General features: G+C 37.8%; 1 protein-coding gene across 1 annotated transcript in view; it reads right to left on the bottom strand.

The window, feature by feature from the left end:
• Positions 1-2,546: 2,546 nt before the first annotated feature.
• The window catches only part of LOC311619772 (uncharacterized protein), a 101,987-nt gene continuing 81,830 nt past the window's right edge, over positions 2,547-22,703 (bottom strand). The window contains 12 exon segments of the mRNA XM_084878294.1: positions 2,547-3,127; positions 4,341-4,448; positions 4,655-4,687; positions 5,281-5,589; positions 6,298-6,618; positions 8,563-8,877; positions 8,960-9,052; positions 9,445-9,759; positions 9,857-10,171; positions 12,360-12,680; positions 13,371-13,691; positions 19,366-19,686. Of these exon segments, the coding sequence (XP_084734420.1) occupies positions 3,036-3,127; positions 4,341-4,448; positions 4,655-4,687; positions 5,281-5,589; positions 6,298-6,618; positions 8,563-8,877; positions 8,960-9,052; positions 9,445-9,759; positions 9,857-10,171; positions 12,360-12,680; positions 13,371-13,691; positions 19,366-19,686 (2,864 nt within the window). The 3' untranslated portion in view covers positions 2,547-3,035.

Raw genomic sequence — 22,703 nt, 5'->3', positions numbered from 1 at the left:
CCTGGCGTTTTTTTTTTTTTTTTTTTTAAATCCCGCTTCTGGGGAGGATTACGTCAAACTCAGCACTAGGTGTCGCTGCAGCCTTCTTTAGGCTCAGCTCTGCAGGCGGTAGTGCGGCGCTCCGTGGAGGCGGGGCCGGAGCTCCCCGGCTTCAGCAGCTGCCTGCGCCGCGGGACCGCGATCCCTCAGGCTATTACCGCAAACTCTGACCTTTCCGTGGGTGACCGACGAACTCCTTTGAATCCACGCGCCTGCGCCAGTTCGGGCGTCTCAGCTGCTGGATGGACTTCTCCACTGTGGGTTTTCCAGGCCTCAGAGAAGCTACTCCTTTCCTGCTAAGATGGCGGAGCCTTTCCTCCGAGCTGCAGCCTGCAGCTTGCCGGAAAATCCCCACTGGGGGGTGTGCAAGGGGCAGCTGATCGATGATTCTCTCTCATTGATGTTTCTAACTCTCTATCCCTCTCTCTTCCTCTCTGTAAAAAATCAATAAAAAATATTAATAATAAAAAAAAGACTTGGGGTTCTGCCTTCCAAGAGTTATTTTGAGACAGAAGCAAGACATTGTCTTCATAATGTTTTATCACCAGAGACTAGGTGTCTTTTCCTTTACTTCAATAATTACTACTCCATATTCTATATTATTGCATTTTATTAACAATGATTTACTTGATTATGTCTGGAAAGAACTAGGAAAACATGTATATATACATAATACATCATTGGCCTAAAGATATTAAGAATGCTCAGATTTATCTAGTGCTTTTAAGTACACTGCATTCCCACAAGTTATTAAGAGACCATTAGAATAAAATAAGAGTTTTAAGCACTATGTCGAACATCAAATATGTTAATTGGTGTAAGGGTGACATGACCGGCCTTCTTCATTTTCTTCTAATAATGTTTCTGTTACTTGTCCTGGCTCATCATTACAATAACCTAGGAATCAAGAGAGTTTTTAAAAATGTGCATTCTGGCCAAAGGAAATTACTTTTATGAAGATCTGTCAAGATCCACTGCTCAGACCTGAACTTTAGCTGAAATTATGTTAGTTGCCGTCATGAATAGTTATCTTTAGAACTTTGAATCTTAGACCAGCTGAGTAGAAATAGAAAATTAAATGGGATGTGGCCACAACTCTATGGATATGGGAATGAGTTATAGTTTTTAAAGTATTCCATAAGTTGAATATATTAAAAACCAGATAGGATATGTAGGATGGCCTTCTTCTTAAATTGACCTATCTATATATATATAAAAGGCTAGTATGCTAAATGTCCAACCATTTGAACATTTGACTTTCAACCATTCAACTGGTAGTTCTGATGTGCACTGACCACTAGAAGGCAGACTCTCAACACCTAGGCATGAAGACATGGAACAGACTTATAAATCTCAGAGTAAAGTGGAATGGGGGAAGGGCAGGAAAAGATTAAACAAAGATCTTTTTAAAAATTTAATTTTTTATTTATCTTTTATTGCTTAAAGTATTACAAATTGTAGAACACATGTCTCATTTCCCCCCTATTGACCTTCCCCCTGGCTCCTCCACCCCCGGCACATGCCCTCAACCCATATAGTGTCTGTGTCCATTGGTTATGTTATACGCATGCTTACAAGTCAACCAAACCAAATATCTTATATGCATACTAGAGGCCCAGTGCATGGATTCGGGTACTGGTGGGGTCCCTTGGCCTGGACTGTGGGGATCAGGCTGAAACCAGCAATCCACCATCTCCTTAGGGGTCTTGGATTGCTAGAGGGTGCTGGATAGGCAGAGGGACCCCAGCAGTGCACAATTCCATACACCAGGCTTCAAGTGTTAAAGTAAAGGAGCATTCTCCAGGAAACGGGATTTCACCAGAAGCACAGTTCATAGAGCTTTTCTCCAACTGAAGATATGAGAAAGTAAACATGAGTGGGGCATGGATCCTGAATAAAGAAAAATCAGCATCACGTTTGTGAAGAATTACTGGGTAAGGCACAAAGAAATCTTGATTTTAATGTTTTAAACATTAGAGCATTGGAAGGAAAAGCAACTCCTGAGAAGGGGAAGTGGGCAAAAGAAAATTTAGATGTCTTGTCATTCTCAGTAGGATTCTGGATGTTGTGGTCTTAATAAGACATGAACAAACAAACAGGGGAAAAGAGAAAGATGACATTAAATTATAATATTGAGTTAAAATGGGGGCTTGGTAAAGTTAGCAAGGTGTATAGAATGTTAATGCAATGCTGTGATCCAATTTTATTTCACAGGAAATAAGGAAGATAATTGACAATACAGAAAAATAAATTTATGTGAGTAACCTAAAGCTGAAAAACTCTGTTGACTATTGCGAAGGACAAGAATGATCAATAGGGGATGAAGCTTAGGAATATAATTTAAGAAACAGGTCTTCCCTAGGTATAAATCACAATAGGTGAGATAAGATAATTAACCAAATGTGTAATTAGTATCATTAAAGTTTTCTACATAAAGACAATTAAATACGTAGATTAAAATGGATCATGATATTTTGGGAAGTAAATGAGATTCAGAGATATTGTCTTTTTTAAAAATACATTTTATTGATTTTTTACAGAGAGGAAGGGACAGGGAGAGAGAGTCAGAAATATCGATGAGAGAGAAATGTTGATCAGATGCCATCTGCACAGCCTCTATGGGGATGTGCCTACAACCAAGGTACATGTCCTTGACTGGAATCTAAACTGGGACCTTCCAGTCCACAAGCCGATGCTCTATCCACTGAGCGAAACCAGTTTTGGCATATTTTTGTTTTAATAAAATGAGGTCCAGGTCATAATATTCTGCTTCATGGTTCTTTGTACCATAATATAGATTTGTTAGTCAGAGGTGTACCCAGGATTGCAATTTTCATGTTATCTAAGAATGGTTTTCAGTTCATTACATGCATCATAAGTTTCCAACTAATAAATGGTGATTTCTTTCCACTACTGTGCAAAGTAGATTGTCTCAGCCTCAATTGCAGGTACTGGTCCGAGACCCTGGGCTATTGACCCGTAAAGAACCACACACCTTAGGAGAGTAGCATGTCCACATCGTCTGCTTTCAGGCCAGAATTCATCTCCCGGTATTGAATTTGGTAGTTACAATTCTGTCTTGAAGAAACTGACAATAGACATCCTAAGTTATAAATCAGCAGAAAAAAACAAAAGTTTCCCTCCTCTGTGTGCTTTTTCCTAGCAGTGCAAACATACCCAATCTTTATTCATACCCTTGTCTTGTTTCCATCCCATTCTACTACCAAGCTAAAGTTATTGCCATTGTAGAATAACCTAGTTTCTTCCCCCCAAGGCAGCCAGATGCTTTTTCGAATCCATTGGAGCATTTCCTAAAACCTTGCTAAAATCTATCTTCCTTTCATTCTAACTATAAAGTATTTTTCATCTTTCATCCCAACTATTTAAAAATGCTATCCTTGTCAGTAATGTGATCCTTCAACTCCTCATACATCCTGTTGTCCTGAACTTTCTTAAAAAGCTGATTCACTATTTCACTCTTCTACTTTCTTAAACGGCTGATTCACTATTTCACTCTTTGATACTATTCTTCTTCTTACCACAGAATACAGAACTTCATGATTTCCCCCTTCCCTCCAGCCTTATCAGTAGCTTCTCTCCTTGAGCTCAAGTTTTATTCCTCCTCCACAAACAACAAACAAGGCATCCTTTAAGCTGCTCTACAATTGTTTTACCTTCCCCTATGAATGCACCTTTGAACACTTATTTTAAAAATTTATCTCAAATGCCTCACAGAAGCCTCCTATTTTCCCCTTTCCCTTCCAGTTAATTATTCTCTTCTCTGTGGCACTTTTTGTTTAAACACTACCCTGCAATTTATTTGTCTACATATCTACCTCTTCCATTAGATTTGAAATCCCATGAAGACAAAACAAAAACAAAAAAAAGAAAAAAACAAAACCTTTGGTTATCCGTGTAAGTATTATAAGATCATAGGCACATTTCTTGACAGAACAGCAAAATCAGCAGTAAGTATGTAGCAAAAGCAAATAAATCTTCCAACCCCCCCCCCAAAAAAAAGGAATTTAATGTTGACTAAATAAGCATATTTATTCTAAACTAGATATTCTATAATGTCCCAGTTAAATATATAGATGATGTATAGGAGTTATCAAAAACAATCTTAAGCCCTCTTTCTTTTCTGAAATCTTGTTCCCCCTTTTTGAAAAACTGCTTAAGAAACTTGTAGGCTCATCTTTCTGGCTATTTGATTCTTGAACTTAATATTTTTATATGTTTTTTTAATCCCAAGAATGTTTTTATCCCATAAAACATTGGAAAAACTATAATTTAGCTCAGACCTGCAAGTTGTCGTAACTGTCTTCCCTTTTGAGACCGCAAGAAGAACACGATGAGACCAATCAGCACAATGACCCCAAGGACTCCAAATACAACCCGGAGTGCATTTCCTAAGGGCAAATAAACATCAGAAGATGAGAATGTCTTAGCTAAAAGAAGTGGGTCCCTAATTACTCTCCCTTTCTGAGGTCAGATACAGGATCATTGAAGTAAGTGTCATATCCTCTGAACTTCTAACCTAAAGACTCATCACAAAAATAATTCTAAATAATGCAGACAGTTGGTCCTATGCTCAGAAACCTCAAGATATAAATACCTTTGGCATTAGATGATTCTTTGGTTGCGTTGCCTGTAGGAGGAAAAGAGAAGGGGACTCAATTCTAAGAGTAACGTATAGAACAAATATTTATTTTCTGTATACTCAAAATTTATATAGCGTTATTAATCAATGTTACCACAATAAATTTAGTCTTAGAAAAAAACAAAACAAACAAACAAAAAAACAAAACAAACAGGACTTGATGACTGACTGGGGGAGGTGACAGAACAAAAGGAGAGAACTAAATTCAAACAAGAAATTTGGATTGGTGGTGGTACTAATTCTTGGGTTAGGGAATATCGATTTTTATCAAAAGAATTAATTTTTTTACTTTCTACGTGTGCCTTGAGTGCCTCTCAATCAAGCAAACTATTGCTTCTGACCTAAAAAGATGTTGTTCTCTTCCCTCTGCACAGGAACACAGATGAGTAATATGCTTTTCCTTGGTGAAGGCCAATGATTAACAACAAATATTTTCATCATTTCTTCACACAGAAACATTAGGACTCTTTCCCCACTTGATCCTTATGATGACACATCCAGTCTTTACACGATGCACTAGATGGCTCACCCCTTCTAAGCTACCTGAGGTTCCAAGCTTAATCCTGTATCCTGGGACTCACCTGAACACATCACAGCAGCATCTTCCTTGTGCCCACAGTCACTGTTCCCCCAGGATTTGGCAGGACAATCCCACAAGGAAGACTCATTCCCTTTGCACTTCACTTCACTGAGCCATATGGGTCCAGTCCCCATACCAAATGCTGCCTCTTTGAGTGCCTTCAAAGCTGAGCCACAGCCCAGCTGTCGACACACCACCTGAGCACTGTCAAGGTTCCAGGAGTCATCACACACTGTCCCCCAGGAACCGTCATGCCAGACCTCCACACGTCCAGCACAGGTAGTGTTTCCTTCTTGAAGTCTTATCTTGCCTGAAAAATCAGAGACACCAAGGCCATTTATGAGAAGATAAAAACTCCTCAGAGGTCACATGGGAAAAGAGATATATGAAATGCTTTTTAAGATTATTTTTAAACGTTGCCTTTTCAATGCACATTTAAAAAGATATATTTTAACAAAATGTATCTTTTATCATTTCCTTTCAGCAAAATATTTCATATTGGACATGAGAACAGTAGTGTGAGTCACAAAATGTGCAATAAATAATGTGAACATTGCATAATGTTAAATTTTCTCAACTATAAAAGAACTTGAGAGATTGCCAGGTATGTATAATATTTCTTTCAGCTTAATAAGATGAGAAATGCTTTAGGATTGGTCTTTATGACTACTTTTCATTGTATATTAGTACATCAAAATGATATTGAAGGAAACATTGGAAAGGTAAAGTAGACTATTCAGTAGTTAAATAGTGAATCGCATATTCTCTGCTCCTCATTTGTTCACAGCAAAAGCAATTGGAATTTCAGTAAGTCCATGGGCATATACATCTTCTATGATAAAATGATCTCTGGTCTTGAAAATCTACAGATCAAATTAAATAAAACCAGTTTTACGTTCCAGGTACAATAGGTATTAACTGGAGTTTATTCATTCCTACTTAATGGGTTCAGAAGATCATAGTGGAGTCACAGAATGGAATTTTCATATGAGTCAGGATGGAATTTTAAAATACTCACTGGAACAGGTGATCCAGGTCTCCTCTGAGGGGCTTGCCAGTCTCTGCTTCCATGGAGATGATGGGCACGCCCATAATGTGTCAGTCCCTTTCGGACACTGAACATTGTCCACCCACATGTACCTGGACATTGTCTCAGTGGCAGATGCAGGGCTGATGGTCCCTTTGTCTGCACAGCCTAGCTGCCTGCATACCACATCCACAGTGATTGGCGACATGTTACTCTTGCCAATGCTGCCCCATGTTCCATTATAAAAAAGTTCCAGACGTCCTGCACAAGTCTCTCTGCCGGTTTCACTGGTCAGTTTCAGAGCCAAGAACTCTGGAGTGAAATACAGAGGGAGTAATTTCACATCTTCTCTGAATATTCACAAGGCTCCTTCCGTTTACTCTGATGTGAGAATGACTTCAAAAATTAGCCCTACTTGGTTTGGCTCAGTGGATAGAGTATTGGCCTGCAGATCAAAGGGTCCCAGTTGGAGGATGATTAAGGGAGCTTACCTTGGTTGCAGGTTCCTCCCTGGCCCAGGCCCTGGTTGGGTTCATGCAGGAGGAAACCAATCAATGTGTTTCTCTCACATTGAATTTCTCTGTCTTTCCCTCTGTCTTCCACTCTCCATAAAAATCAATGGAAAAATATCCTTGGGGGAGGATTTACAACCACAAAATTAAGTACACTATGTCAATTAGTAGTAATTTTTTTGTAATCGTGGAGTCATTTAGTAGATTTCAGTAGAATATGGTATTTTTTCTATATCTTCTGCTTTTAGAATCTTGGTTTTTATTCTCAGGGACCTCTCTAGAATGCCACCAATGATTTTAAGTTGACTTCTAGATCTCAATAAAATGCTCTGATCTTTAATTAATTACACTAGAGGCCCAATGCACGAAGATTTGTGCAAAAATGGGCCTTCCTTCCCCTGGCTGCTGGCACTGCCTTTGCTCTGGCTGGAACTGCCTTTTCCCTCAGGCTGGAGTGACCTTTCTGCCTTCTTATGCTGCCCATGTGCCCAGAACGACTGGGGCAGTATGGAACACCTGTGACATCACCATGGCTATAACGCAAGTGCTCCTCCCTGCTCCTGGCTGTTTGACTCCTGAATATGCAAATTAACCCACCATCTTTGTTGGGTTAAAATTAAGGTGACCAGACATCCTGCTTTTGGAGGGACAGACTTGATTTTTAACAATTTTTCCTGCATTCGGTAGCATTTTAAAAAGTCCAAAAGATTTAAAAGATTCTTTCCAAAAATTGGGACTTTTTTAAAAAGCCGCATGACTCGAGACAAATTCTTAAAAATCAGGACTGTCCCACCAAAAGTGGGATGGCTGGTCGCCTTAGTTAATTGGAATAGTCACTCCTGATTGGTTATTGGTTTGGGTGCCACCAAGGTATGGTCAATTTGCAACTTACTCTTTTATTTGTGTAGATAGTTTGGACTTTCTACCTGAGTTACTGTACTTTATCCTTAAGAATTTTATTCCATTCATTTTTTTGCAACTAACTGCAACTATTCTTGACAGTTAGAATTTAATGAGATATTCAGATTCTAAACCCAATATTTTGTGTACATTACCTTAAAATGAAATAGTGCCCTTTCTGACACATCACAATTTTGTTGCACATGTTCTCTACCAAATGTGTGTCATTAAATGAGGTTGATGTCTATAGCACTATTGGCATATAGAATTTTTTATTTCCCTGAGTTACTAATCATAGTACTATATTCCCCAATATATTACAACAGAGTATCCTTTTATATTTCACAATGGTTTCTGAAGCTTGCCATATATACAAAATAAGATCAGTGATTTCTTCTGATAATTTTGCTCCTATGACAAATTAGGTGGGCATGATAGTTATCTTGAAAAATTACTTGGGCATGATAGTTATCTTTTTCTCTGTAGAATGTAGTGCTAATGTATTTCTTCTTGTCCCTTAAATCTACATTTTTATTAATACAGTGAATATCAAGGGGTGCACTGAATCTTTACTCAACATCCAGCTCTACGTATATTTATAAATAAACTTTTCATTATTAGTTTTGTTGTCAGCTTCCTGATATGCAAGCTCATTTCTGAAAATTTCTCCTTCTAACTTTATACTACCTTGTACAGAAGGTAGCACCAATTCATCAAACCTATATACTTCTGGGATCCTGACTCTCACCACAATTTACTCTGTACTAGTTTTTCAGGAAATTCTTTCAGATTAATACCCCCCATTATCCTTTGCCCTTACTCAGTAGTTATGTGCAGAACTTACCTGAGCAGATAGCTCCTGCATCCTCCTTATGCCTGCAATTGTGCTGTCCCCAGCCATGTGAAGGGCACTGCCAAATACGTGCTTCTTTTCCATTACAGTTTACCTGATCCAGCAAGATGGGCCCTGTTCCTTCCCCAAAATAAGCAGAACCAGTGGCATTAATGGCAGCTCCACAGCCCAGCTGTCTGCACACCACATGGGCATCCTTCAGGTCCCAGTTGTCATCGCAGATGGTGCCCCAGGAGCCCTCATGATAGACCTCTACTCTCCCAGCACAGCGACCACCTCCGTTTACCAGGCGAAGTTGACCAATCTCTGGAAAGAGAAAGTACAATATCACTAAAAATGCATTCCTAAGGATTGAGATAGATTTTATAGATTGATCACTGATTCTCACCTATGCAAGCAACAGTTCTTTCTTCTGAAATGGCAGAGCTTGTCAGGCTCAAAGATGCTGAGTTGCAGGGTAATAGTATCTGACTCTGGTTTCCTGCAAATACCAGGAATTTTGAATTATAAGTAGACCAATTCAAAAGGTAGGGTGAGAAAGGGAAGCCTAATTAATGAAGTATTAGATAGATGAGCTGAGAACAAACAGAGCTGTAGAGAGTAAGAAATGGGATGGGTCAACCAGTAGAGTATTTTTCTGGTGATTTAAGAAGCACAAGATAACTTTTCAATGACAAGACAATTAGGTCAATGAAAATTGAATTTACATTTTCTCTAAAAAGGTAAATGAGGTTATTATTCCAGTACATTTCCTGTGACCCCTCACGATAGATCTTTCCCTTTTACATTTGTTTTTCATCCCCATAGATACACAGCCCTTAGGTCCCAGCACCATGGGAGAGGCTCATCACTGTCTGCCCTCGATCCTCTTACCTGAGCAGATTACAGAGGCCATTTGCTCTGCAGAACATAGTGATGCACCCAGAGCAGTTACAGGACAATCTCCCATGTGTTGCTCAGTTCCAGTGCAGTGAAACTCGTGCCTCCAGACCTGACCGTTTCCTTTCCCAAAATGTGCTCTTTCTGGGGTAGAAAGGGCAATTCCACACTTAAGCTGCTGGCACAAAACGTGGGCATCTTCCATATCCCAGTGAGAGTTGCAGAGGGATCCCCAGGTCCCTAGAACATTGAGTTCCACTCTTCCTTCACATGGCGACTTGCCATTCACCAGCCGCATTTCTGTGTACCCTGGTAGGAAACAGGGCTTTAAAAATATGTCTCTGGATACCTAGGCATACTGTCTTCAAAGCAAGGGAACAAACTGAACATGTTCTCAGAGTCTTACTTGAGCAGACTACTCCAATGTCTCTGCTGTGACTGCAAGTCCCATTTGTGCGGGGTGCTAGTGGGCAGAGTGAAAGATGGGACTCATGCCCCTCACACTGGAATTCTTCAGCCCAAATCTGTCCATTTCCTTCTCCAAAGTAAGCTCCTCCCAGGATAGAAACAATGGTGCCACATTGCAACTCCCTGCACAGCACATTGGCAGAGTCCAGAGAGAAGTCAGAGTCACAAACAGTGCCCCATTTGTCACCATATTTAACTTCAACACGACCAGAGCAGGGAATGTCTCCTCCAACCAGTCTGGGTTCCCTGTGGGCTGAAATATAATATTTCAGTGAGAAAGAACATAATTCCAAGATTGGTTTTCCTATGATGGAAGTAAGGACTGGAGTGAAAGTGAGAATGGAAATTCAGGGGGTTTAGTGATTTTTCCACACTGGGTCCTCTTGGCTTCTTTGCCTAGAATTGGGCATAGCAAATTCTAGTCTTCCCCATTCCTCATTGCACCAATTCATTTGAGAGAATTCTGAAACTTTTCCTCTTGTAGCCAGCCTTTCTGTATTTTTATTTTTACATTGTTCATAATATTGGAGACGACATATAATGTGTATTCACTCTATCTTTTAACCCTGTACTCAATCCTCCACCTACTGCCATCTGGGGTCTGCCCCACACTTTTCAAATGGCTTTGGAAAGTTTTTCAGTATGCTTCCTGTTTTTAAAATGAACATCAGACCCCCATTTTTCTTTGCTATATTGCATTTGATATACAAGATACTACTTTCTCCTCCTTCCTGCCTGAAAGAATATTTCATGAATTCCTTGACTGAAGGTCCTAGCCTCAACTTTCCCATCTTATCAAAGGACATCTTCTCTTAACTGCCAATAAATGCTTTCATTTATACTTTTCTCTTTAAATATATATTCATCAACATACCTACTTGGACATATGTAATTTTGTGTGTTCAAAATTGGACGAGTTATCTATTGACAAGCCCACTATGTTCTTTTCCCAAAAATGATATCTAGGCCAAATTAGAATCACCTGAAACTGAACCACTTCTTTATCCACCATAAATACAGTAATAATGAGAGTAGTGAATACTAAGTGAGCGCCTATTATATATGGTATCTTACTAAGTATGTTACAAACATTACTTCATCCCTATAATTTTCTTAGGGGAAATTTTTAATATCATTCCAATTTGACAGATAAGAAAAATGAAACATAGGGAGTTGTAGTATTTTGCTAAGTTCATACAGCGAGTTATCTAAGACTGGAATTTGAAGTTATGCAGTATATTCTAAAGCCTGGAATCTTGACCCTCATGTTACACTGCACATGTGGAAAGTCACCAATCTCTGTCAGTTTTCTGGCATATTTCTTCTGCACAATATTTGTTATTGCTTTAATTAACTTGTCTACATATATCAGATAGTCCTTTGCAATAGTTTCCAAAATCCTCTTTCTAAAAATTCTATGACACAATCACAAATATATTAATTACATTTTAATTATTTTCAATTTTAAAAAATATTTCATTGATTTTTTACAGAGAGGAAAGAAAGGGATAGAGAGTTAGAAATATCGATGAGAGAGAACCATCGATCAGCTGCCTCTTGCACAAACCCTACTGGGCATGTGGCCACAACATGCCCTTGACTGGAAGTGAACCTGAGACCCTTCAGTCAGCAGACTGATATTCTATCCACTGAGCCAAACCAGTTTAAGCTATTTTCACTTTTTTGTCTTTAAGGTAATTAAATATTTCTTTACTATTCATACAATAATTTATCATTTCTACAAATATTATTAAGCACCTGCGATGTTTTCAGGAATTTGTGTGGTTTTAAAATCACAGACTTCAGTCCATCAGTGAAGACAGATAATACTAACACTACTACTAATCATCATAACCATTTATCCATTAGTTGATGTGTAATTCCTGTGCAGTGGGTGTTTGGTTACCACCATTTTTCTTTTGAGGAAATTGCAGCACAGGGAGCTTTGGTAGACTCCCCAACATCACCCATCTATTAAAATGAGGAGAACTGATAAACACTAATAAGTTAGCATACCTTAAATACTGTACAATGTTACCTTAAAAGCCTTAATATCAATTACTCTATCAATCATACCTGATGCCCCACCCTAAAGATTCTTGGGCATAGCATGGATTTTCAAGCTTTTGTTCATCTTCACAAAGTTTTCACTCTACTGAAACACATTTTTCCTACCTCAAATTAAACTGCTTAAAAAACTGATTGAAAGTGTTATCTGAGCCGCTCTGGCCGGTGTGGTCAGTGGTTAGAACACTGGCCTGTAAACCAAAGGGTCATGGGTTTGCTTCCTGGCCCCAGTCAGGACATTTGCAGAACGCAAGCAATCAATGTGACTCACATCAATGTTTCTTTCTCCCCCTCCCTCCCTTCACTCTCTCTCAATGAAAAAAAATATACTCAGAATGAGGATTAAAAAAAAAAAAAAAAAAAAAAAGTCTTACCTGAGCAGGTAACTTTGGCTTCTTTATAGTGATCAGAGTTAAGTGCACCCCACTGCCAATCCTTGCAGTCCCAAATAGAAGTTTCATTTCCTATACAGCGCATTAAAATAAGCCACATGTTTGTTGGCTTAATTTTGGAATAACTTTGATAGGATACTTTGAGTGCAGATCCACATCCCAACTGTCTGCAAACCACATTAACTCCTTTCATCCCCCAGTTTCTGACATGCACTTTCCCTACTAGTTTTTGAATTTCCACCTCCACTGTACCAGCACAGCGGCTGCCTCCTCCTGTAAGTCTCAGTTCCAGATCTGATCCATCTGCAAAAGAAACATAAATTTAGGTTATAAGTATATGTGCAAGTTAACTTCCAAAGGATTTTAAAAATTCTTGCTCCTTTCCAGATACTGAGGGACTCAAAATTAAGGCTTACCATCTTAGGGCTTTTCTCACAGCCAGCATATATCATAAGTTAGGTTAGAAACAGGATGATAATTTCAAAGGTTAATAAAAACTATCAATGGCAGAAAAATATGAACAAGACAGATACTTTAAAAATATTTAAAATTTATATTATTTTTTGTCCCAGAACTCCAGGTAGATTTAGAACTCAATAGCAATCAGAATAATTACTACAGAAAATTGCACCAGACAGCCCTTCAAACTAGTCAACAAAAGAAAATATGAAAATTTTATCACAACTGTAAAAGAATTACCAACAAAGAAATTATTAGATATTTCTATCTCTCAAACATATCCTTGTTTTTAAAATACGTGCTTTATTGATTTTCTTACAGAGAAGAAGGGAGAGGCCTAGAGAGCTAGAAACATTGACCAGCTGCCTCTTGTATACCCCACACCGAGCCTTGACTATAATCGAACCTGGGACCCTTCCGTCTGCAGACCGATGCTCTGTCCACTGAACCAAACTGGTTTTGGCTCTCAAACCTATTCTTAATCCTAAAGAATACAGGTCCTTCCTTCTTTGTTTTTGTTTTATTTTAACTTACCAGAACATATGACACCAGCATCATCTTGATGATTGCAGTATTTCTCTCCCAATTGTCTGTGTCTGCACTGCCAAATAGCAGATTCATGTCCTTGGCAGTCAACACTGTCGAGCCAAATGGGTCCAGTTCCCTCACTGGCGTTAGATCGGCCAATGCCAGTGATGGCAGTTGGGCATTCAAGCTGCTTACATGCCACAGCGGCATCATCAGTATCCCAGCGACCATCACACACTGTCCCCCATTCTCCATTCAATTTCATTTCTAATCTTCCTGAACATTTATTGACTCCATCAACCACTCTCAGGCCCAGATCTGCTCCATCTGTAAGAAGGACACAAAATAAGTCAGTAATAAGGAAACAGTAAGAGACTTCTGATGGAGTAGGTAAACACTGTGCTCATTTGCACATAAAAATTATGACTAAATTAGAGAACAATCATCATTGAAAAATACCCGAAGACTAGCTGAACAGAAGTCCTATAACTAAGGATATAAAGAAGAAGCCTGTGAAGGCTGGTAAGAGGAGTGGAGACAGGGGATGGGCAGGTACCACATTCACAGTATGGCAAGTAAGAATCCAGTGGGGTATTTTGGCTGCAGAGGTATGCTGAGGAACAAAAGGTCCGAGCCCCACTCTGTGCTCCCCATCAATGCTGGGAAGAAGAGTCCCCCTAACATTTGGCTGTGAAAACCAGTGGGTATTGCGTCCAAGAATGATAATGAGCTGCTAGAGAAAGAGGCACTGCAGGTCAGATAGGGCCAGTGCACAGATTCACTTGTTCACAATCTCAGTCACACACAATGTCACTCACTCCAAGATCCAGGACAGGGTATGCATCTTGGTAAGTTCCAGGGACCTATGAGGAGAAACTAAACCAACTACCTTTAGGATGATAGTTGGAGTGACAGGGGTTGGGGCAACACTGTCTGGAAATGGACATTCCTTTGTTGACCTCTCTTCCCACCCTGCCAGCCAGTTGTAGGTGGGCACAAATCTGTGCTCTTCATTAATCTGGCTAACACCATTCTGAGCCCTGGTGGTTCCCTGAGACCCTGCCCCACTCAACTCACTCCTCTGGCTTGAGCCTCTTTTAGTGGCTCCTCCATACAAGTGGCCTGCCTTGGCTCCCACTCAGACTTTCCTTCAATTTCTATAACCCCAAACAAGCAGCAGCTTGCCTCATTTTTCTACGTGTCCCCAAGCTACGCACAAGTGATCTGTGTTCTCATCTTGCATTGTAACTCCGGTCAGGCAGCCCAAGCCTGGCATAAGTGATAGCCAGTCTGGGCCTGTAATGTAGCCTCAACTAAGGGGACACAGGCTTGGCACAAGTGACAGCTGATTTCAGTTTGCAGCATAGCTTCTTCTGAACCCAACACAAGTGGAAACCAAGGAACAGATCCCTTTCTAGGTTCTACCAAGAGTTCCCAAGAGAGACACAAGTGGAAAATGACCTTGGCATACACATGAGTCTCACCAAAAGGGTGTAGAAGTAACACACATACTGTTTTTACAATAATAAAAACAAAAACGATGACTCTCAAACACACACACACACACACACACACACACACACACACATTAAAGGAGTAAAAAATAATGACAAAAACAAAAACGTGGATGGGTGAATAAAAATGGTAGTGATTTTAGAATGTGTTTGAAATAAAGTAATCATTAACTTAAAATAGACTGTTATAAACATTGCTTAATGTATGTGAAGCAAATGGCAAATCAAAACCCCCAAATGCATGAGAAATGTACAAAAACATAAAGAGAAAGGAATCTAAACATAACACTACAGAAAGTCATCAATATAAAAGAGAAGCCAACAAGAGAAGAAGAAACTGAGAAGTATAAAAACAATTAGAAAACCATTAATAAAATGTCAATAATTACATACTTATATATAATTATTTTAAATGTATATGGTCTAAAAGTCATAGAGTGGTTAAGTGAATATGAAAACAAGACCCATATATATGCTGTCTACAAGAGACCAACTTTAGATTGAAAGACACATACACTGAGAGTAAAGGGATGGAAAAAGATATTTTATGCAAATGGAAATGAATGAAAACAGAACAAAACACGGATATCAGACCAAATAGATTTTAAAACAAAGGCTATGGCAACAACGAAGGGCATTTCAAAAATGGTAATGGAATCAATCCAACAAGAGGATAATATCTCTTGTAAGTATCTCTGCACCCAATGTAGGAGCACCTACGTATGCAAAGCAAATGTTGGCAGACCTAAAGGCAGGGATCTACACTAATACAATATTAGTAGGGATCTATACTAATACAAAACACTCTGACATCAATAGATAGATCTTCCAGACAGAAAATCAACAAGAAAAACAAAAGCCTTATATGACACATTAAAAAAGGTGGACTTAGTTGATACTTTTAGTACATTTCCTCCCAAAGCAGCAGTATATATATTCTTTTCAAGTGCACATGAAATATTATTCAGAATAGAGCATGTTAGGTTACAAAACAAGTCTCAATAAATTTAAGAATATTGAAGTCATATCAAGCATCTTGTCCAACCACAAGGGTATGAAACTAGAAATCAATTACAAGAAGAAAACTGAAAGCACATACAAACATGTGAAGCTAACAAAAGAAAGCATCCAAATTGAAAGGATGCTCAAATCATTAATCCTTCTGGAAATGTAAATCAAAGCCACGATGAGATATCACTTCATACCTGTCAGAATGGCTAATACACAAACCAATGTTGGAGAGGATGTTGGGAGAAGGGAACCCTGGTGCATTGTTGGTGGGATTGTACAACCACTAAAAATTAACTACCATATGACCCAGCAATTTCACTTCTGGCTACTCTCTCAAAAACCCCAAAAGATTAATTTGAAAAGATACATGCACCCCTATGTTCATTGCAACATTATTGTCAGTAGCCAAGGTGTAATAGAAACTTTGGTATCCATTGATTAGATGACTACATAAAGAAGATGTTGTACATATATACAGTGGAATATTACTCAGGAATAAAAAAGAATGAAATCTTACCATTTGCAACAACATGGGTGGTCTTAAAGATATATTTAAATTAATAAGTCAGAAATAGAAAGACAAATATATTATTTCACTTATATGTGGAATCAAAAACAAACAAACAAAACAAAACATAAACAAGCTCATAGATATAGAGAACAAATTGATAATTGTCAGATGAGTTTGGGGGATAGTTGAAAAAGCTAAAAAGAATTAAGAAGTACACATTGGAAGTTATAAAAACAGTCACAGGAATATATAATACTAGATAAGGAATAAAGTTAATAATATTGTAATAACTATGTAGGGTGGCAGATGGGTACCAGATTGATTACGTTGATTACTTCATATGTTGTTTAAATGTCTAACCACTACAATGTACACCTGAAACTAACATAATATTGTGTGTCTGTAATAGAAAAATAAATTTAAAAAGAAACAAAATGTTAAGGGGACTGTAAATAGCTGTATCTGAGATGAGTTCAGGAAAAGGAAGATATAAATAGAGATAAAGAAAACAATGATATACTTTGATTAAACATTCCTAAAGATGACCTGAAACTAATACAAAATAATATTGAATATAAAATGTATTTTAAAAATAAATAAAATACAACATGAATGCACATAAAGAAAGTGTTAAGAAAAACAAAAACAAAAATTATTAAAGACAGATGGAGTGCATTGTGTATAGAGGACTTTTGAGTATAGAGAACATGCACTATAACTCCATAACAGGAATTCCAGGATCTAAATTTTACCTAGTGATATGCTTTTTCGCCACCAGAGTTTTTGTGGAAAGTGTTTTGTTGTTGTTGTTGTTTTCGTTTTTCTGTTGTTTTTTTTTTAAAAATAAATATGCATTTGCATGTGTTTGGATCAGTGGTTCCCATTATGGGGCACATGTCCCTCAGGGGGGCAATTTGAAAATGAGTTATTTTATTATTATTATTTTTAAAAATACATATTTTTTTGATTTTTTTACCGACAGGAATAGAGAGTTAGAAACATTGATGGGAGAGAATCATCAATCAGCTACCTCTTGCACATCCTGTACTGGGCATGTGCCTGTAACTAAGGTACATGCCCTTAATGGGAATTGAACCCTGGACCTTTCAGTCTGCAGGCTGATGCTCTATCCACTGAAACAAACCGGTTTGGGCAGAAAATGAGTTATTAACAGTGAGTTTTTTGTATTTCTTATGGTACCAGGGACTTTATATACAGTATAAAAATTTATATTGTGATCTATTTATGCATTTCAGTTCTTTGTTATATGTTTTGAAACTTTGTTTACTATTTTTTCAGATCACTTCATATTATTATTTTTAACAATTTCTTCCTTGGTACTTCAACTGTCCTTTCGTTCCTTTGCTTTTCTCTTTCATGAATGCCATGCTATTTGGAAGCTTGTTTAGACAAAATTAATGTCCCTTTAGGCTTCCTCCATGTGAATAGGAGTTCACGTTTTGAATAATAAGAATTGTTTAAGATGGGGCGGAGGGGGAAGGGGAGAGGCGTCAGGATTTTAGAGATGCTTAGGTGGGGCATGGCCAAAAGAGGTTGGGAACCACTGGTTTAGATGGTACCCACACACTCTAGTTTGCCTCAACACTCAACACTCATTTTTTGCCTCTGGTTACATTACCTGTCCACACTACCTAGTTAATATCTGCCTGACCCTTTTTTGTGACCAGTTCCTTAGTTTAAAAGTAAAGCAAAGCAAAGAGAAAAGGAACTTAACCTTTATTGTTTTCACCTTCTCCCAAACAATATTCCTCAAAGAACAGAACTGGATTCTGAGTAATATTCTATAATAAATAAGTTGGTTTTTCTTCTCCTCTGGCAGTTTAAGTTTTTGTTGCCACAACACTGTTTCCTATGACTCCTCAGCATGTATAAAACATTGAGGGAAAATGTGCTGATGGGGGACATTTTGATAGGTAAAAGAAAATGGGAGGTAAAGATAGTGTTTGTTCCCACCCATCCCCCATTCCCTTTCATTTTCTTCAACTAACAAAATTCATAGTTTATGTAGAAATCCCATTCTCTGTGGTTCAGACTACAGAAGGTCTGCTGTTCAACAGGGAGAAAAAAAGCCAATTCAAAAAATAAAATGAGTCAGAACCCTGATTGCATTGCTTAAGTGCTTGGAGTCAGTCATATACTTCCTGAAATTTCCAGTTTTCAGAGTCAGTGTTTTATTCCTTAAAAATAAGTTTGAAATGAATTTCCTTCATCCCCAACCCTTCTCACCCCCAAATAGCTGATAAATACAGAGATATTTTTACTCTAACTGTATTTTCCTAAATGCTCCTTGGGGTTCATGGCATAGAAGATCTTCTTCAAACTAAGGACTCAAGTGAAAAGGGGAGAATGTCATCCCTGCATATAAAAATCCATAGCTCCCTCCCCTGATCAAGTATGGAACATGGAATTCTGTAGACAGACACAGTTCCTGCTCATCCTATTCATACCAGAGTAATAGCATAAGTGAGATTTTAATAGGAAACCAACAATTTTGTTTAACCACTTGATTCTGTAAATTTAAAATAATAGTTTGGAAAAGTATAGGTCAGTGTGGCTAAAGAGGGGACTTTTGTAGTTAGAGAATGATAAGAAGGATGGAGATGGTGATTTGATTTTAAACTCATATAGAAAGCAAAACTTGCTAGTTAAGCCATTTCTTCTTTTTCTTTCTTGCTTTTTTTTTCTTTTCTGTTTGAACTATTCTTAAGCAACTCCTTCAATCCTCATTACTTGAATCTCAATTTCACTATTTATTCTCCCTCCTAATCTATCTTAATTTCTATTACTGTAAAAACTCAACAAGTTTTAGAACAGGAATCTTAAATTAGGTAAAAATAAAAAGACATGCAGTAAGAGTTCAGACTTTTAAGTTTCTTACCCATGCCATCCCCCCGCCCCCTTTTGTCCTCTTTTGAGAACAGAACAAACCCAGAACAGTCCTTACCAAAGCAAATCACTCCAGCATCTTTAGCATGAGGGCAAACAGACTTTCCCCATTCCCAGTGCTTGCAGTGCCAGAGAGCTGACTCATTTCCTTGGCACACAAGATTATGCAACCAGATTGGTCCAGAACCTTCTCCAAAATTAGCTGAATCAAAGTAACCGACAGCACTTCCACATTCAAGTTGTTTACAAACCACAGAAACCTGCTCTGTGTTGAATCCGTAAACACACACTGTTCCCCACTGTCCTTGGAATTTGACCTCTATTCTTCCTGCACATCTGTGTCCTCCATTCACCAGCCGCAACTCCAAATCGGACCCGTCTAGAATGAAGAAAAGACCAGAGTTCAAAGTGATATTCATTCAGAAGTAATTTTAGGAAATTAGGTTCCTCAGGACACTTAGGATTTCATGCTTTCTTTAAAATAGTGCCTCATTGTGAATACCGCTCATCTTCACATAGTAGAATATTTAATCTTTTAAAAACAAACTAAAAATGAGGACATTTATCTGTATCTACTTGCCAAGAAAAATGTTTTACAGATTAAATTTATTTTCTGTTTTATTTTGTTTCCTTCTTTTACTAGAACAGAGTAAATATTCTTTTATGTAGAAATAGGTAAAATTGAGTCTCAAAGTATTTATTTTTCAAAAAAATAGAAAAAATAAAATTGGTCTTACAACAAAATAGTTAAAATGACTAACTTGTAATTTGTTGAACATTTAAAATCTTTATTTTAATATTTATTTATTATAAACAATTCAGAGCATGAATAATGAGCTTTAGTTGATTTTGAAATTAGGAAATAGGAGAAAACAAAAAAGTAAAATGCATAATCATTTTCAAGAACACACTGTTGTATGCCAAATTATGAAACATTATAGGCTCAGTGCACAAAATTCATGCACAATGAGGGTCCCTAGTGGCTGCCAGCTGCTGGTTGGGGCCTCTCTTCCCTAAGTTCGCCAACTGGCCCTGTCCCGGGGTTGAACATCCAAACAAGAGGACAATTTGCATATTATACTGTTATTATATAAGATTGAGGGGGAAATCAATTAAAACAATTCATTTCTTACCAGTTTTCTGTTTAAACCAAAAGTGGTTTTACTGTTTGTTTGTTTTTCATCCCTAAAGCTTCTGATACCACTTTTAGGGGGAAAAACAGTTCTTTTATTAAGAAAATTTTCTCTATTAAGAACAATCTCCTTTCCATTAGTTTGTCTATGAGGACAAAACCCAAGAAAAGGAAATTTGAGATGAAATTTTGGGAAACATGAAGGACAAAAACTATTTGTTTTTGAACAAAATGTTTAGGAACCACTTTTGAAAAAAGCAATTCAACTTTAAAAGCTCTAAACTCCAGGCAAAGACCTACACTTATCAAGATTTTTAAATTATGAACAACTAAGAATACTAAAGCTCACAATCAAAATATGCATATGCGGTTCCAAGTGTATCAGCTATGATCTCTTCTTATTCTTCACAACTTTAATCATCATGTGCTATTACCACCATCCCTACTTTACAGATAAGCAAACTAAGGTTAAATAATTGGTAGAGAATCAAATACCTAGGATGAGGGAGGGGAAAAAGCAATGTATCACCAGAGTCCATTCTCCTTACTGTTATGCTATATTTACCCCGTGCATGTGATTATAATAAGAATCTCCCAAGAGGCAGAGACCCTGAGGATAGAGCATAATCAAGGTGGAGAATCACAGAAATGCAGATTCTGAAACTAGTAAATGGAGTGGCTATGCATTCCTATTGGAGCATTAGATGTGTAAAATTGCAAAAAGAAGTTGAAGTAATTCCATCCTGAGGTATAAAAAAGAAAAAGAAAGAAAACAAGAGTTAAATTTACTACCTGCTGTTTCTTAGCTTAAAAAAGTCAACTTTAGGGACAGCAATAATTATGATGAGAGTTTGGCAAGATTTATTATGACTTTTAACTTTGTTGTAGATGTTTGATGTACATGGTACTATTGGTTTTCACTGAACATGATTAACAAGAAAGACAAGTAGGAGGAGGAAGAGGAGAGGAGGGAAGAGGAAGTGATGGAAAAGAAATGGGGAGAAGGGGAGGAGGGAGAAAGAGAAGAGGCTCAGTTAACAAGCTAATGAGCAGCACTGAGCCATGAAGAACTAATTTAATTATTTTAATTTTCAAAAATATTTTTATTGATTAGAGAGAGAGAGAGAGAGAGAGAGAGAGAGAGAGAGAGAGAGAGGGAGAAAGAGAGAGAGAGAGAGTAAGGGAAAGGGAAAAGAGAGATAGAAATATCAATGAGATGCCTCTAGTATCCCCCTACTGAGTATTAAACCCGACATGTGCCCTGACTGGGACTCGAACCAGTGACCTCTTTGTTTATGGGTTGATCCTCAACCACTGGCACCACACTGGCTGGGTGCTAACTTTTGGTTTTTATCACCTATTACATACCATACTGTATCAATAATTTTTTAAAGTATTCTACCATTGAGTCCCCAGGAACTGAAGTTCAGAAAGATTTAATAACTTGCTCAAAATAATAGTATTTTTGAGGGCTGAGGTGGAATTTAGTCCAGCTTTTTTCTACATACTAGCCTGCCTGTGTTGCTCCCATTACCCCACATTGCCTGGGTGAAGGGAAATTTCTTCTTTCTAAAATCAGTCCTATAGAGGAGATGGTCTGTAAGAAAGAGGCTGGGAGCTGCGAGGGCTGCATAAAGTGAGCAAGGAGGGATGAGAAGCCCAGGAATGTGACACTGGGTCATAAACTTGACCTCAGGACTTGTCAGCAGGAAAGTCTGTCACGTGATTTTCTGAGTTATCTACTTACATGTTTTATAAATGAAGACCATCACATAAATTAAATGAATAACACTGTATACTGGCAGAAACAGTTATACTTTGTGATAAATTAATTCTTCCTCTATAAAGAAGGATTAGCTCTAAGAATATTTATTGATTTATTCAGTAAGTTGATTACCAGTTAGTGGACAAAATGGTAATAATTTCTGGGTCAAAATATGAAAGCTTCATGCCACTGAAAACGGGGACAAGAAATTACTTTAGACAAGATTTTTTTTAAAATGTAGAAATAGTAAGTATAGTAGGAATATGAATATAAACTTGAAGCCAATCACTTACTCATTGATAGAAGAATTCAGAATCTCTTTAGATTTACTTTTTACTTTGGGCATTGTTATGTGCTTTTGTTTTTTTTAGCAATGGATTTGGTAATTTTATACTTAGATTTGATTGCTTAAAAAAAGCGAGCTTCTCTTTGTTTTTAAACCATCTACCTATTTCCGCCCCACACAAAGCATTTCATGTCCAGAGTTTGCCTTATGCAG

The sequence above is a fragment of the Pipistrellus hanaki genome, assembly GCF_964339955.1.
Source record: "Pipistrellus hanaki genome assembly, chromosome: 3".
Taxonomy (NCBI): Eukaryota; Metazoa; Chordata; class Mammalia; order Chiroptera; family Vespertilionidae; genus Pipistrellus; species Pipistrellus hanaki.
The sequence above is the reverse complement of the archived record's forward strand: the minus strand, read 5'-3'. Positions and strand labels throughout refer to the sequence as shown.